This window comes from Astatotilapia calliptera, chromosome 13 (assembly GCF_900246225.1).
Source record: "Astatotilapia calliptera chromosome 13, fAstCal1.2, whole genome shotgun sequence".
Classification (NCBI taxonomy): domain Eukaryota; kingdom Metazoa; phylum Chordata; class Actinopteri; order Cichliformes; family Cichlidae; genus Astatotilapia; species Astatotilapia calliptera.
The window spans coordinates 12,671,674-12,688,560 of NC_039314.1; the positions used below are offsets into that span (position 1 = coordinate 12,671,674).

General features: G+C 43.3%; 1 protein-coding gene and 1 long non-coding RNA gene across 2 annotated transcripts in view; one reads left to right on the forward strand and one right to left on the reverse strand.

Moving 5' to 3' along the window:
- Nucleotides 1–16,887, reverse strand: part of hcrtr2 (hypocretin (orexin) receptor 2) — a 30,838-nt gene that overhangs the window by 3,443 nt on the left and 10,508 nt on the right. The window contains exons 2-3 of the mRNA XM_026189163.1: nt 2,092–2,270; nt 167–410 (exon numbers count right to left, since the gene is read on the reverse strand). Of these exons, the coding sequence (XP_026044948.1) occupies nt 167–410; nt 2,092–2,270 (423 nt within the window). The remainder of the gene's footprint in view (nt 1–166; nt 411–2,091; nt 2,271–16,887) is intronic.
- LOC113034561 (uncharacterized) lies at nt 7,569–7,948 on the forward strand. Its single transcript, XR_003274194.1, has 2 exons — nt 7,569–7,696; nt 7,778–7,948. It is a non-coding gene; the product is annotated as an uncharacterized LOC113034561 (long non-coding RNA).

Consider the following 16,887-nt stretch of genomic DNA (forward strand, 5'->3'; position numbering starts at 1 on the left):
CAACCCATCTATACGGGGGGTGGAAAAGCCCAATAAATGTCACTGCAGTTGTTGTTTAAGTAATTTAGTGAGTCATTCAGTTAAAGTTGAAACTGTGCTTCTAGCAGCGAGGGAGACATATATTTTCATAATGCGTTCATTTAGTTTGTGAACTGTGAAAACTGACCTCCCCAGTGCTCATCACACACCGTGAACAGACTGGTCTTATTTGTGAGTTCAGGCAGCAGGCTGCTACACTCCATCACGATGGCCTGGGGGATCATGATGATACACGACACAACCCAGATGACAACAATACTCTTGCGCGCCCTCTTGGCTGTACTCTTGAACAACAGTGGGTGACAGATCGCATACCAACGGTCCTGGGCGATGCAGCTCAGCGTTAGGACTGATACAGAAACAGAGATGGTCTGCGAAGAATGAAATAAAACTTTTAACTAGATACACAAAGATGTTCACCATTTAATATTGATACAGTTTGCAGTTGTTACAGAAAATACTAAATGCTCATGAGGAAAATAATTTCAGAACATACATTTGTAGACTTGAATCATAGATTGGCAAACACTGATGCATGGGACACCTCCTATGCTGGAGATGCTCTTATCTCTGTGTTGCAGATGAGTCTGTTCACTTCAGAGCAGCGGCACAAATTTCACGTGCAGGTTTAAAAGCAGTGGGTGGTCAATTTTTCTTGGAAATAAAAGGCGGAGATTCCTTGTTTTTGTAAAGGGTTAGCTTATGATGCCAGGCACATTAAAATAAATCTCGCTGCCTAATTTAAAATGTTCATTTAAACGATCTTAAAAAAGAAAGGAAAGATTGCACCTTAGGCAGAGCAGGGCACATCCTCATTGCCCTTCAACTGACAGAAAGTCAATTGTTCATTGAGTTTGGATGTTTTTGAGTTTGGATGCATCCTGGATGGTTACAGGTTAAGTATGCTGAATATGAAACATATGTAAACACTGAAACCAGTGAGAGAAACCTTGAGGGAAGTGAATCATTGTTTGCAAGACAACAGGAACCGTCTGTGACATTTAAATGCTTTGAAATGTATATTTTAAAAAGACGTTCCCACACACACAAAACAACCTGCTGCATTTAGGCCAAAACAGCATTTCCACCACACTGCTCATTGTAAATTGCAATGATCATTTTTCACTTGCTTGCACATTACACTTGGGAATCATGGATGGGTTTAATCCGGACACCAGCTGCAAGCTGAAATATGGACCCCCTTTTTAAAATATTATACAATGTACTGCATTTGGCTTCTGTTGCACCCTGCTGTGAACCTATTCAAGGTATTATAGACCACCAGCATACAATGTAGAACAGTAGAATAGGAATCATACCAAAATGTTACATAAAATGAATCACCAAAGGGGAATTAGAGTTGATGCTCCTGGATTTAAAAAGAAAGCAGCGGGAGATGGCCCTCAAGCAAATACTGCAGCGCCAGTTTATGATACAAAGCTCAACAGTAAACGGGGTGAATGTCACTATGAAAACCTTCAAAGAGATTGCTAATTAAAAGCCATGAGGTGCAGCATGTTTGCTAAACTAGCTCCTGACACACAAGAATTCACATTATGTTAGAATTTCTTTGCTTTACAGCTGCATCCCTGCAGAACATATAGTCAAAGCCGTGCCACCATGAGGCTAGAATTGACTTTGCTGTGCATAAACAATATAATATAACACAGTCTGTTAAGAGTATGAGACATATAATCTGTGCAGAGTAGTTTGGGACTTTGGTACATGCTCTCGATACATATCATTGTGATCAACAATATTAAATAAGATTGTCTTTTTTGCATACATATTGCCAGAGTGGTGCTAAAGCAGTGTTGCCTGAGGCATTAAATCACTTTAGAGTAACATCAAAGGTCTCACTCAGTGCACATCCTGGGGGATATGAAAAAGAGTTTTGTTTTTTTTTACCCTCATGAATACCATGAAGAAAAATGGTAGAATAATAGAAATATGGGTCTTGGCTTGCATCCACAGACCTTGTGAATTGTTTCTGAAAAGGTCAAAGATTCCAATATCCTGTTTGAAAAGCAGATGTCAGGGTTCAAGGCTTACCTGCAGATAAGGGACAATTTTGCACAGAGTGTTTCCAAAGAACCACGTCTCTGTGATGTCCACCACAAGACTCGCAGGCAGGCAGATGATGGTGACCAGCACATCAGCCAGGGAAAGATTCACTATGAAATAGTTTGTCACGGTGCGCATGTGACGGTTCTTCCATACTGCAAAACAAACTGAAAGTGATGCACAATCAAGGGTTGTCCAAAGAAAGGCAAACATTTATCACATCAGTGCATGTGAAATCTATTTGAGCCACCAGTGTCTTGATACTTTGTGTATGCTATCATACACAGAGTCTGAACTAAAATTTAACTGCAGCATTGTTTCATTTGACTAAATCAGGAAATAATCATAAAACTTTCAGACATTAAAAGACAAAAAAAGCTCATGTACAGTATTGTGCAAAAATCTTGAGACTCCTGTTTACTTGAGCCTTTCTTAAAATTTTGCCAGGAAAACAGCTGCAGTGATTTATTTAGTCATGTACAAAACATACATGGAATTACAGAATTCAAGGCAAAACACAGTTTGTACAATTCTAACAAGCTTTAAAGTGAATATTTGGTCACCTTTATCCTTTTACATGGATGTAGACACTCATTGTTGTGCCTCTCTCCTGACCTCCTCCGTACATGTTGACAACAATTTCAGTTAAAAAAATTCAGGTTTGGATTACTCCGTAAGACCTGTTGCCACTGACTTTCAATTTAGTTCTTACGTAAAATGGCATAGCAAAGCCTTTTCTCCCTGTTTCTCCCTCTTAATCTCCGTGGAGATTGAGATGATGGACTCATATACGTACCTGGGTGTTCAACTGACTAATAAATTGGACCGGACTAACAAGAGAAATGCAATCTTGGAAAGGACAGAGCAGGCAGTATCTGCTACAGAGACTTAGGTCTTTTGGATTGCAAGAAGAGTTCCTGAACTCCTCCTATGACTCAGTGGTGGAATCTGACATCTTTTTTGTGTGTGTATGGTCTGCTGGGGCAGCAGTATGTCTTCTGGGGATAATAAAAACTGAACAGGCTGTTCAAGAAGACCAGCTCTGTTTTGGGACACCCTCCTGACCAGATGGAAGTATGGTGGTTAAACTGTCATCCCTTCTAGAGAACACATCCAATCTCATGCAGGTCGCTCTGACAGCACTGAGCATCTCCTTCAGTGACAGGTTGCTGCACCCACGGCGTGCCAAGCTGTTTTTCCTTCCATCTGCTGTCAGAGTCAACAGCAGTAAATGTATGACAGCAGTAATTGTACACATATGAACACACACATGCACACTCTGTGGTCTGTACATATTTCCAAGTTCAACACTCAATGCCTGCTATGCCACTATGAAGTATCCTGGTTTGCTGCTAGGCATCTAATCTTCTTCCACCTTATATTGTTTACATTTTCTTTTATTGCTTCCGTATAGCATTATCAGTTGTGCTGCATCTATTTATTTCTGCCACGTCCACTTTGCTTTTTTAATAATGTGAATTTTCCTACCTGTTGGACTAATAAAGGGTATTTTATCTCATCTATCTTATCTTAAAAATGGCTTCTTGTCTCCCTGAGTCACAAAGTGAAGGTCTACAGTCTTTGACTACACATGTTTATTCCGTATGCAAAGCACCAATTTAAAACACTATAGAACACTTTTTCTTGCTTGTTACCCTGAAAACACTTCACTTCTTGAAAGCTCTTGTTTGAAGAACTCTGAAAGTTCAAGTTCATTATTTAGCATGTTAGCACTCCTCTTTCTGTCATACCCATTGCACAAAAAGTAAACAGTAAGTGACACGTAGAATGTGCCCAAGTGGAGTGAATAACCAAAACCAAAAACGTAGCCAAATTAGACTTCAGTAAACAGTAGAAGGGCCAGATGTATCCATTGGGTCCTGTTTCATGTCTTTACTGGATTTCTTCATATTTATTAAGGACACGACTTTCAGATACTGCTCATCTGCTGTAGATATTATTTTAGGTTTGCTATTTCTTCTTTTGTTCTATTTGGGAATCACCACGTTGGTGCAAAAACGCTATTCTCTCTTATCTCTGGGATTTTTCATAGACCCCACTTAATAGAGTTGCAGTAGGCACGTTTTTTCATGCTTGAATGACTCAATTGTTTGGTTTTTTTGGCTTAACAACCAAAAAAAAAAAAAAATTCCTCTAATAACGGCCATGTAGAGGCTAAACCTACATTTGAAGCCACTGAGGTGTTCGTTGGTGACGCGATGCCAATGTTATGCATGAAACTTCAGTCCAGTAACTCCAGCCGTATACTTATTTTGTCTTGTCCCATCTTTAATGCACTTCCATCAGTAGTTGTTGAACAGTTCTCTTTATCCAACGTCATTTATCACAACAACGCAGCGGTCACAAACTGTTTGCTTCTTTCGACCAACAACACCTGGCGCTAATTACATGTTTCTACAAAAGGTGACCCCTGGTGGCACACATGAGGTAACAACACAAAAAATGACTCCTACAGGTCAGGTTCAAGGACTGGACTGAAAATCAGTGAAAAGCGGTCCAAATGAGAAAAAAAAAGTCTAAAGAGCTGTCCTGTAAGAAACTAAAAAATTAAAAGAAAGTACCTTTGAAAGTAAAATATAAAGAAATGTGGGGTGGCTCAAGATATTTGCACAGTACTGTGGGTTCAAACATTGCCTTTTTTGTTTTCTTCATGCACAGCTGAAATCAGTGGTGTCACATGTCAAGGTAATAAAATTCATTCTCTCTTCTTTTCATGCCACATTAGTGCATAGTCACAGTATATTCTGTGTATCTGGGAGGCAGCTGTTGCTTCTGAAATAGCTTTTAGTATTCATTCCTGTGCAGGGAAATTATAACCTAGAAAATGAAAAGATTTGGAAGGTTGGTAGAGAAAAAAATAATATCTCTGAAGTGGAAGAAATGCATTTTTTGTCACAAAATATATTTTTCCAGAAGGAAAGAAAACAAACAAAAACAAATTAGACAGCACTCCCAAAAGTAACAGTTTGAATCAGGGAATGCAAAGCACACATTTGCCAAAGGTTGTCTTACTCCTTTAATGATTCAAGGTGAGAGGCTTTCAAATGCAAATGAAGCTTTAATGTACACTTTTTTTAAACTTTAAAAGTCATTTCCCAAATGGATTGTGATTTATTCGACAACACGGTGACTGACAAATACGCAAAAAAACTCCCGCTGTAGCTTTGCCTTCCCTCATTTCATGTGCTGCCGTTCCAACATTTTGTTTCTAGCGAGGATAAGAATTATAGGTTAGATGGTATTGCCGCAGAGAATTGATTCACTCCAAGAAGAGCTCCTGGAAAAAGGCTGACAAGAAAATGCAACACTGCACAACTAAAAACAATAGAGCGGAAAATTACCTCACAGACAGAGACCAGGGTGGACGTCAGGTACAATCTACTATCTTTTAGTGACAGTATGTATCAGATTTATACCCCTACATGTTTCATAATATACACCAATGGGCCAAGACATTATATCCACTCACGGATAAAAGGGATGATGCTAAGATTTGGGATTTACGTGGACCAACTTTTGGAAAGACCACATGATGAAGGTTTTGATGACTGGCTTGGATCATTTCCAAATCACAGAGGTTTGCAGGGGTTTTCTGGTCAGCAACAGTGACTGCTGACCAACAACAAGGTGTTGGTGGATCTGCTAGATAAAAAATATGTTCAGAGGAACCTCCGTCTCACAACTTGAAGGACTTAAATGATCTGTTGCTAACATCTTGTTGCCAGATAGCATAGGGCAACTTCAGAGGGATGGCACACTGGCCTTTTTCACAGCAGACATTTTCAGTTGTCATAGCAGGAAAAGCACAGGTGCTGGTGTTAGTGATAACACATGACAAGCAAAATGTAGCAAACCGCTGAATTTACTTAATATGCATATGCTTTTTTCCGCTCTGACATGAAGATGTTACAGAAGCTTGTAATTTAGCATCAGAATGACCCTACAGGAGATGAGCAAAGTCTTCACTAGGCTTGGATTCACTTTAGAATGAATAAGAAACAGAAATTCCTCTTAGTACACTTTTCCATTAGCTCACACAAGTAAACATACCATAAATAATGAAAAAGAAAAAAGTTTTCCCCTCCTTAACAGCTGGAAACTTCCAATCAAAATCTCAATGCATACCCATGCAGATCAGACTGCAGCTTTCTGGCTCTTCAGTTTGCTCCTCAATCCATTCAGTACCCTGTAGCTTCAATTATGACTGCGGTAAGATATGTGTATAAAGAGGGCTCATATATTTACTTTTGCCTCAGGCCTGTAAATGTGCTGTGATGGTGCAGACCTGGGGTGGATTATATAAGGAGGATAAAAGGTCTAGACTGTAACTGAACTACACACAACATCAAAGAGAAGATACAGTCAACTTAAATTATCTTCTTGTGCATATCTGATCAGTGCTTTGAATATGAAAAGTTGCTACAATGCTGTGAATAAATCAGAGGATCTAGAATAGAGTAATACTGACGTCAACACACGCGTTTGGTTTGACTGAATTAGTGTTTGATCTTTTTGCAGTGAAACACGCTGTTCAAATATAAACTAATATTCTCCTCCTTGCCCTTTGTTCTATTGTATGTTAACATGCAGTGTGAGCTACTGTTGGAGCATTCATAGCTTTTCTGCTGAGGGAAAGTTGTCTGTACGCTGCTTTTCTTTCTAATGCCTGCATCACTGACGACCATTGCATCACTGCAAAAAGTTAGACATTCAAACCAGAGAGAGGCCTTTCTCTGCGGAGTCTGCATGTTCTCCACGTGCCAACAGGAGATTCCTGTAGGAACTCTGGTTGCTCTCACTGTCAAAATCATGATAGGTAAATTCTCCTTCAAGCTCCTAGCCTGTTTGGCGCCCTGGGCGAACACTCCCTCTTCACACAACCCGATTCAAATCATGAATACATAATGGACTTGGATTTAAAACATTATAAATGAAATGTGCTCTATTTGGAAGGAGCAGCCCCCCCCCCCCCCCCCCCTCGACGGCTCGTGTATGAGACTTTAAATCATCAAACTGTAAATTTTAAATTGTTATTGATCCCTTTACCCCGAGTCCTAAAGTGTATATTTATTTTCTTACTCTTCTTATATATATTGTTTGTTTACTTGCACTGGTATAACTGGAGCTTTGTCGTCTCGTCTCTATATATACTGGACTGTATGTAGCGGAGATGACAACAAAGTTTACTTTGACTTCGGCAGCAAGCAGGCGCACCGAGGGCTTCGTGTATAGAATTTCGAAAAAACATCGGTGCAAATTATAAGTCTGTATCATAATGTCTGGTGTTTTCGTGTTTGTTGGTTTGTTTTTATTTTGTTTTACTTTGATGGTTATTGTCAGGGTCCCTGTGCCTACCCGGTCGGCTCAGTACGGCTACATATGTTTTGTATTCCTTTTTTTATTTTTTTCCTGCTCTCTCCTTTCCCCTCTTTCCCTCCTCCCTCTGCCTGGGCGGAGCTTACCTGCGGGCTCCTGCCCTTGGCCCACGCACCTGTGGCTCATCACGAGTGATCCAGCTCCTTTATAAGACGGCAGCCCTGTGTTTCTCGTCGCTGGACCGTTGCCGACCCTCGTCAGTGTAACCCCAGCTCAATGACTTCAGAAGTGTTTCATAGCGATTTACCTAACTACCCATTCGTGTCTCTGTGTACAGATTCCCTGGACCTACCCCTGTGTTACCCGAGTGAGTGGAGTGTGAGGAGGAGTGGACGGAGAGTGTGCGTGTCTTTCCCGTTCGTGTGTGGACCCCCGGAGCCCGGCTTTCCCCTCACTTTTGTAAATAATCACCTGGTGCATCATAATAAAGACTCTTGTGCTTTCAAGACCTAGAGCCTGCGCGTGAGTCCGTTCAGTCCCGTTGTGACAGTTATGATGGTTATCAAACGTTGCTCTGGCCGGTCAGAAAATCCCCCGCCGCCCCGCCCTCTCCTCTCTGCGCCGCAAGCAGCAGGCGCACCTGCAAACGAAGGGCGCCCTTACTCCCAGCAAATGGGCGATAGAAAACACTACAGGCACTGTGTAAAACTGAAACAATACACTAAAGCTACTTTCAGCTGGCTCTTATTCATGAGGGGTTGCCACAGCGGGTAGCTCCGCATGTTTGATATGGGAGATTTTCTACACTGGCTGTCCTTCCTGACAAAACACACCTCCGGGGTATTTGTGTCTCCTCCTGAGATCGTTCTAGCGATTTTTCGCTTGTTAGGCAAATACGCAAACTACTTTACTTGCATTAAAGCTGCAATGCTGGGGATGAATTTATCTTCAATAATATGGAAAACAGAAGTATTAACATCCAATTTATATTTTCTTTAGCTTTATACTTTATATACCATGAACAGATTCAAGAAAGAGCCACACAGATCTTTAGAAGAAATGACCTCCTGTGACAGAAAACAGCAAGATTTTGCCTGTCCATATTCAATTAGTCTCTTACACATGTGCTATTCATTGATCAGTTAAATTATAAAAAAAAAAAAAAAAAAAGCGAAACCCTATAAGGCCAGCGCTACAAGCATATAGTAATTTGATTAGCAACGTGCAGGGACAAGAGATGAAAGGAGAGCACATCTCTTCCACAAACAGCAGGAAATGAAGGAATCTTTGTAGTCATCTTTGTTCATCTGGTTGTTGACCTCTTTAATCAAATCCGTTTAAGTGTGGATTTCTTTCTCTGTCATTTTTCAGATACCGTCTGAAAGAAAATACAGCCTCAAAGTCATGTCATTTCGGATCAAATGCAAGCAAATCACAACAAAATTTAGGGAAGCTGCATAAAAGTCCATATCACGTGTCAGTCTATGTCAGGCAAAGTCACTTTGAATTGGCAGCGCCTGATATAAAAGCTTCAGTTAGATAAAAAAAAAAAAAAAAAAACAGATTCAAACTTATCTGTATCTGGGTCTCTGTCTAATTTATATCTAATTAAAATCCATCTAGGTGCGGTGCACAGCAAACAATTTCATGCTCTTAAGCAAAGAAATTTATACTTACAATATGTTCTTCTACAAATGTTCACAGTGTAAACAAACTCAAAAGAGAGTGAAAAGCAGCCCTGATTACAGGCTCCATATTCTGAGAAATGATTTCTCCGATATTAAGGAAAAACATATGTCTGCTTATGTGTTGCTTTATTTTCATACATCTTTCCATTTTTATTCCCTCTTGTTCAGCCACACAAGGATTTGAATTGGGCTCATCAGGGAGACAGTGTCATGGTCCCTGTGCCTCACCAGCTGATTCTGTATTAGGCAACATGTTTTCTCTCTCTCTCTCTCTACTGCCGGGGCGATGCTCATTATGGGCTCCCGCCCCTGGCCCACGCACCTGCTGCCGATCGGGATAATCACAAGGCCGATTTAAGACAGCAGCACTGTGTCACTCGTCGCTGGATCGTTGAGTTATCAGCGTCAGTCGCTCAGTAGATTGTAAATAAGGATCTGTGAGTTCGTTCCGTCTGTTCGCCTCTAACTATAATCTGTGTACAGATCTATCCCGGACCTTTCCCTGCCTGCCTGTCATCCCGTGGACGAGTGAGTGGATGGTGTTTCCCCAGTGTGGGGAGTGAAGAGAGAGAGCCTTTGGAGGACGTCAGATTCCCGTCTTTTCCCTCACATACCCCGGAACCCCCTCCCCTCCCTCCAGCACTTTGTAAATAGCATCACCTGGTGTCGTTGTGTAAATAAAATCTGTAAATCCTGTAAGGAGTCCCGGTCTGCGCCTGAGTCCGTTAACTGAAACCTGACAGACAGATATGTTGATTTAGGTCATCTATGAATAATTTCTAATCAAAATTGAGATACCTTTTGCACAACACAGCTCTGTTGGCATTTAAGCTTCAGTAGCCAATGTTATTTTTCATATTGTATCAAATGAGTTCTGAAAATGCTGTTTATCCACTTGATTTCACTGAAGAGCTTTTTGTGTATATCGATCAAGAACCTTATGTGTAAAGTCAAGTGATGCGCATGAATACGTGACTGGTTTTTCAGTATCAGGAGTCCTAATACATGAAAAAAAAATTACATTACATTAATGTACAATGTCAGTTAACTGTTGGCTCTAAGATGGCAGCATCCTTTTTCTCTCTTTCTCTCTAAGTGACAGCAAGTTTTGAACAAGCAAAGCGAATATATGATGGCTGTTCTGAAGCACTTTGATCTTCAGAATAAACGGTTGAACGTAGGCTGTGTCAGAGTGAAATGGTATATAAGCACTCGACTGGCAGAGTCTGCACAGGCATGTGAATGCTAACCTGCAAGGGATGAAGGCATCTGAGTTCAGCACTGCTCACTTGAGCCATACTAGAAAGAAACTGTCACGCATCTCAGCACCATTTGAAATATGACTTGATTATCCTAGAATGTGATGTGGTTCAGATCTTGCAAGCATCTAAAAATCTTTGTCCATAAAGCTGTGCTATCAGAGTTTTTTTTTCTCAATTTAATTAACATTTAGACTAAAAACTACGAACTTTCAGTAAGTTCTTAAAAGTTACTTGCTTAGATCCAAAGATTTTCACAAACAAACGAGATGCTAGATGGGAAAGGGAATTCGAGCTGCATCAAACACTGAATCACTGCAATCAACAAGTAACAAAAGACTGACATTTTGACACAGAATAGGGGTCACCACCTCTGCCATTTAACGCTCACGCTCACAGACAGAGACAATGATGCTGACCTGTTGTGCATACAAGTGAGATCTGAACTCGGAAAATACTTTAAGCACCCGTCAACACACTGGTGATACTTTATGTGCCCAAAATGTAAAGACAACATGCTAAAATCAAGAAACAGATTGCAGAGACTAAGATATTAAAGTAAAAAAAAAAAAAACCCAAAAAGCTATATTGAGATGAAGAGATGAAGATCATCTGATGACACCAAGGTTTTTTAAGTGTGCTGGAATGATTTAGAACAGCACCTTCCTTCGTGAAGGATAATTGAATCTGATCAGCAGGTTGATGCATATTTGATTGTGTGCTGCAGCGTGATGTTGCTTGCATTGATAGCAAGGTGACACTTGCACAGTAATGACAAAATAATGACATCCGTCAGCCCCGTTTTTCTTCTCACCTGGTTGTGCATTTACGGTGCAAAGTAAATATAGCTGCAGTCATGGCACTTGGTACAAGTAAGCATAAACCAAATTTTTAAAGGAAGATCATTTAAAATGCAGCTTTTCAAACAGTTTGACAAATATCACCAAACACACAAAGTTTTCCGTACACTTTGACACAAACTCTGTCTGCTAGCTTCATAAATACACAGTTGTTATATTTTCCAGGGAGAGAAAAAAAGATGCAAGAAAGTTTGAGAGATTTTCATAGGTACGGACTGCTCAATTATGCCCTTAGTGATGGCTTAATACATTTTTAGTTTTTAGATCCGATGGATCTATGTGCAGCGTGTTGTTGAATTATGTTTCTGTAAAACATCTTGCATAACAAATGAAGTATACTAACTGTGGCGGGATGTGGTCTGCGGTTCCGCTGCAGAGGGGTGGTGCAAGCTGAGCCCAATATACTAATCATGCTCTCCTTACTTCAGTGATGCCGAGACCACGAGCTAGGCAGTGTGTGTGTGTGTGTGTGTGTGTGGGGGGGGATTATTTGAGCAGCTTTGAGAGCAAATCATCAGAAGTTTCACTGGCAATACTAAATGCTCTGACTACACTAACATTGTTATTTAAATACTATATCAGGCAGTTTGACGTACTGTTGTAAGGTTTACAGTAATGGTGCAGGGCAGGCTGTGGCGTTCAATGTTAGATTACATCAAGGCTAGAAAACATCCGCTTATGTTTAAAGTGATGATGCTGAATAGATTCACTTACTGAATTCCACTTTTCATACTACCTTATGTCTAGAGGTTAGAAATCAGCCATGATAGCTTGTGAAACATCTGCTCACATTTTGTTGATTTCAGTTAAATCCAAAAACAGGAGTGAGTATCGGGGAAGCAGCTGACGTGATACAAATTGTGATTGAGTAAGCTGATTGCTTACTGGTTTCTGAAGTCAGGCTTTAAAGGTAAATGACTGCATTTTACCTGCTGTCATACTGTCTCTTACTGTTTTTGGAGCCAGAAGTGAACTACAAATAAAGAAACTGCAATTTTCAGTGCCAACTCTGATGACAAGTCCAATTTTTATTTCTTTATAAAAAGTATGATTAATAGATCATTTTTAGAACTTTGCTTACACTGAAATGTCTGTTTATGGCCACGATAGAAGACTAACATTCAATATCATAATTTTTAAGAAAATGTTGACAGATTACAGGCCTTCTTATTACTCCCTGGTCTAAACCCAAAATAAAATGCTAAAATCAGTTTAAAATTATATGCAGTATCTCCCACTTTATCTGTAATGTTTTGTAAATGAAATATTTGAACAATTACTGTTACTGAAATTACTGCACCACAAAATAAGAGTTTAAAAATGAAGAAATGGAAGATCCTACAGTTTTAGTGTTTACATTGTGTCACGGTCCGGGGCAGCGGCCGTGTGGAGAGCGGAAGGAGGACTCAAAACGCAGCACTTATTCAGGTGTGAGGGTGATTTATTGATAATATCCAATATAAAGTGGGGATGGTAAAACAGAACTAAGGATGAACTAACTGGGAGAAACTACACAAAGAAATAGCAAACCTGAGCATGAAGGGAGAACAGCAGGGAGAGCACGCAGGGGATTACACCAGGTATGAACACAGACGACGCGACGAGGAGCAGAGGAAATCACACACTATAAGTACACAGAGAGACACTGGGAAATCACACACAGGTGGGGGAAACAGCTGGACCTGATTAACCTGACGAGACAGGGGAACACTAACACCAGGGACCAACAGAGGGAGCACAAACCCAGAACCCAGTGTCTAAAATCCCAAACACAAACCATCCCAAAACAGCCATGAATAATAATGAAAGTAATAACAATAAAGAACATAAACATAAAGTCACTGAGTCATGGTCGCAGGACCATGACAGTACCCCCCCCTCAAGGGCTGGCCCCCGACAGCCACAGAAACACGCCACCAGATCCGGGCGGGCGGCAGGGGGCCCAGGACGGAGGGACCGGGCCAAGACCAAAGACGGAGGCCCCAGAGTCCCAAACAAATGTTCACAAAAAAAAAAAACCTCACAGGGGAGCAGAGTCCAAAACACAGTTCAGGCAGCCGGCCACGAAGAAGGCCGTGGCGGCACGTAAAGAGTTCGGGAGGCCATCCACGAAGAAGGCCGTGACGGCGCGCAAAAAGTTCAGGGGGCCGACCGTGCGGAAGGCAACGGCGGCCACTCAGGCGAAGAGGGTCCGGGGGCCGGCCGTGCAGAAGGCAACGGCGGCCAGTCAGGCGACGGCGCCCGGCCAGTAGTCTAGCCAGCGGTCTAGAAAACGGCCGTTTAGCTCCAGACCCAAACGAGGCTGGGCCAGGCGAGGCTGAAGGCACAGAAGCCGGGGCCGCAGCGGGCGAAGATGCTGAAGACGCTGCTGCAGGCGATGGTACAGATGCTGAAGACGCTGCTGCAGGCGATGGTGCGGATGCTGAAGACGCTGCTGCAGGCGATGGTGCGGATGCTGAAGACGCTGCTGCAGGCGATGGTGCGGATGCTGAAGACGCTGCTGCAGGCGATGATGCAGACACGAAGGCTGGACCAGACGAAGATGCAGACACGAAGGCTGGACCAGACGAAGATGCAGACACGAAGGCTGGACCAGACGAGGATGCAGACACGAAAGCTGGGCCGGGCGAGGACGAAGCTGTAGCCGAAGCCGGGCCGGGCGAGGCTGAAGCAGAAGCTGGACCGGGCGAGGATGAAGCTGGGCCAGGCGAGGATGAAGCTGAAGCTGGACCAGGCGAGGATGAAGCTGAAGCTGGACCAGGCGAGGATGAAGCTGAAACCGGGCCAGGCGTGGATGAAACCGGATCAGGCGAGGATGAAGCTGAAACCGGGCCAGGCGAGGATGAAACCGGGCCAGGCGTGGATGAAGCTGGACCAGGCGAGGATGAAGCTGAAACCGGACCAGGCGTGGATGAAACTGAAACCGGGCCAGGCGTGGATGAAGCCGGACCAGGCGTGGATGAAGCCGGGCCAGGCGAGGCTGCGTCCTCAGGCTGAGGCGTGGTAGTAGCAGGTGGTAGCGCTGCAGGTGGTGGTACTGCAGGAGGCGGCGCTGCAGCCACGGGTGGAGAAGCAGCCACAGGTGGAGAAGCAGCCACAGGAGGCCGGACGGGCTCCTCGGGCCCCCCAGCAGGCGAAGCAGGAGGCTGGACGGGCTCCTCGGGCCCCCCAGCGAAAACAGCCGCAGAACCAGCGGGCACACACAAAACAAAACTAGGAGGCACGTGGGCCTCTGGCACACACGAAACAAAACTAGGAGGCACGTGGGCCTCTGGCACACACGAAACAAAACCAGGAGGCACGTGGGCCTCTGGCGCACGTACGGAGGGCTGCAGCTGCGCAGAGCACTGACCCTGCTCAGGCAGTGACAGCCCGGTGCAGTTCACAGCTGGCATCTTGGCCTCCAGGGGTCCAGAGTAAGCTGAGGGCAGTAACCCAGCCTCTGGGGAAGCCCCGGAGTGAGCAACAGTCTCTAATGTTGCCAGCTTTTGAGGAACAGGTCCGTAGCGAAACAGTTTGTCTCCCTGCCCAGAAACAGCGGTGGAAAAACAGTGCGAAAATTGTGGCTCAGCCATTACCGGAACTGTGGGCTGTAGCGATGCTAGCGGTGGTGGTGGCTGAGTGGCTAACTGGAGCGGCGGCAGAACGGGTAATTGAGCCCTTAGGGAGGCTAACGGTTGAGCCACAGACCTGGGAGCTTGTGGCTGGACACAGAACTGAGCCGGAGAATGGTGGTAAAGTCCTGGCTCAGAAGGAGCGGCAGAGAAACAGTCTCTCGGTTTTACAGAGGGTTTGTAGACGCCCACTTGCGAAGGATCCGTTACCACGAAGGTAGGTAAGCTATCTACACTGTCTCTCATCCCGCTCTGAATAGCCCCAGAAAACAGAGTCCCGGAATCTGGGGAAGCCAGAACATGTCGCTCGCTCACCGCCTCGGGCTGCTCAAAAGTAAAAGCAGACGGGGGGTGAAGTCCGAGGTCCAAAAGGAGGAACTCCCGCTCCCACGAACAAAGCGAGCCCAGAAGCCATGGGAGACCGGTCACCAGACGCTGTAGCCGCCTCTCTATAGCGCGCTGGGACGTGCCACCCGGGTTTTCCAGCCACCGGTCGATGAGCTCCTGTGTGGCATCGATGAGATTTTCCCATAGCTCCCTGGACGGGTTAAGCGCTGCTGGGTCCATGTTGTGTTCGCGTCGTACTGTCACGGTCCGGGGCAGCGGCCGTGTGGAGAGCGGAAGGAGGACTCAAAACGCAGCACTTATTCAGGTGTGAGGGTGATTTATTGATAATATCCAATATAAAGTGGGGATGGTAAAACAGAACTAAGGATGAACTAACTGGGAGAAACTACACAAAGAAATAGCAAACCTGAGCATGAAGGGAGACCAGCAGGGAGAGCACGCAGGGGATTACACCAGGTATGAACACAGACGACGCGACGAGGAGCAGAGGAAATCACACACTATAAGTACACAGAGAGACACTGGGAAATCACACACAGGTGGGGGAAACAGCTGGACCTGATTAACCTGACGAGACAGGGGAACACTAACACCAGGGACCAACAGAGGGAGCACAAACCCAGAACCCAGTGTCTAAAATCCCAAACACAAACCATCCCAAAACAGCCATGAATAATAATGAAAGTAATAACAATAAAGAACATAAACATAAAGTCACTGAGTCATGGTCGCAGGACCATGACACATTGTGAGGAAGCAAAATGAAATAAAATATTATCTTTTACTATACAGGAGAAATATCCTTGTGAAAATCAATCTATGTTTGTAGTAGTTGCAAATAATCTTCTCATGACCTCTGACAGTAAATTCAGCTTAAATTATATACCTATAGACTCCATTTATTACTTCTAGGCTGACTTATTGTAATTTATTATTATCAGGATGTCCTAAAAACTCCCCAAAAAGCCATCAGCTGTTCCAAAATGCTGCAGTGAGAGTACAGACAGGAACTAAACGGAGAGCCAAATCAATGACGGAACCAATGAAGAGAAGCTATATTGAATTCTCTTCATTGGCTCCTTGTTAAACACAGAATTTAATTTAAAATCCTCTCCCTCACATAGAATATCTTAAATAATCATTCCCCATCTTATCTTAAAGAAATTATCGTACAGTAGCACCCCAAGAGACCACTTAACTCTTGAACTGCAGACTTACTTACTCCTACTCCTAAGACTCTTAGGGTACTTAAAAGTAGAATGGTAGGCAGAGCCTTCTGCTTCCAGGCACCTCTCCTGTGAACCAGCTCCCAGTTTGGATTCAATTGAAGTTGTGGAAAAATACATGTAGAATTTATTTAGAATCTCCATCTAAAAGATGATGAAAACTAAAAACTGAGGAAACAGCTTTGCACCAGGCTTTCCCCCATTTCAGGAGCACCCCTGTCAATATACCTACTATGGCCTGCTCAATAAACAACCTAATATAAAATGACTCGAGAGGCGCTAAAACTCATGTCTGCATAGTCAGAAGCACCTCCCAATTCAGGAAATTAAATACTGAGCACAAAATTAGCTTACAGCAGAGCTCAATCCAGCATTCAAAAGACAATAATAAAGAAACAGTGGGAAAACAAATTTAATTTCATTAAGAGAGTGGGCCTGCTTTACATTTGCTT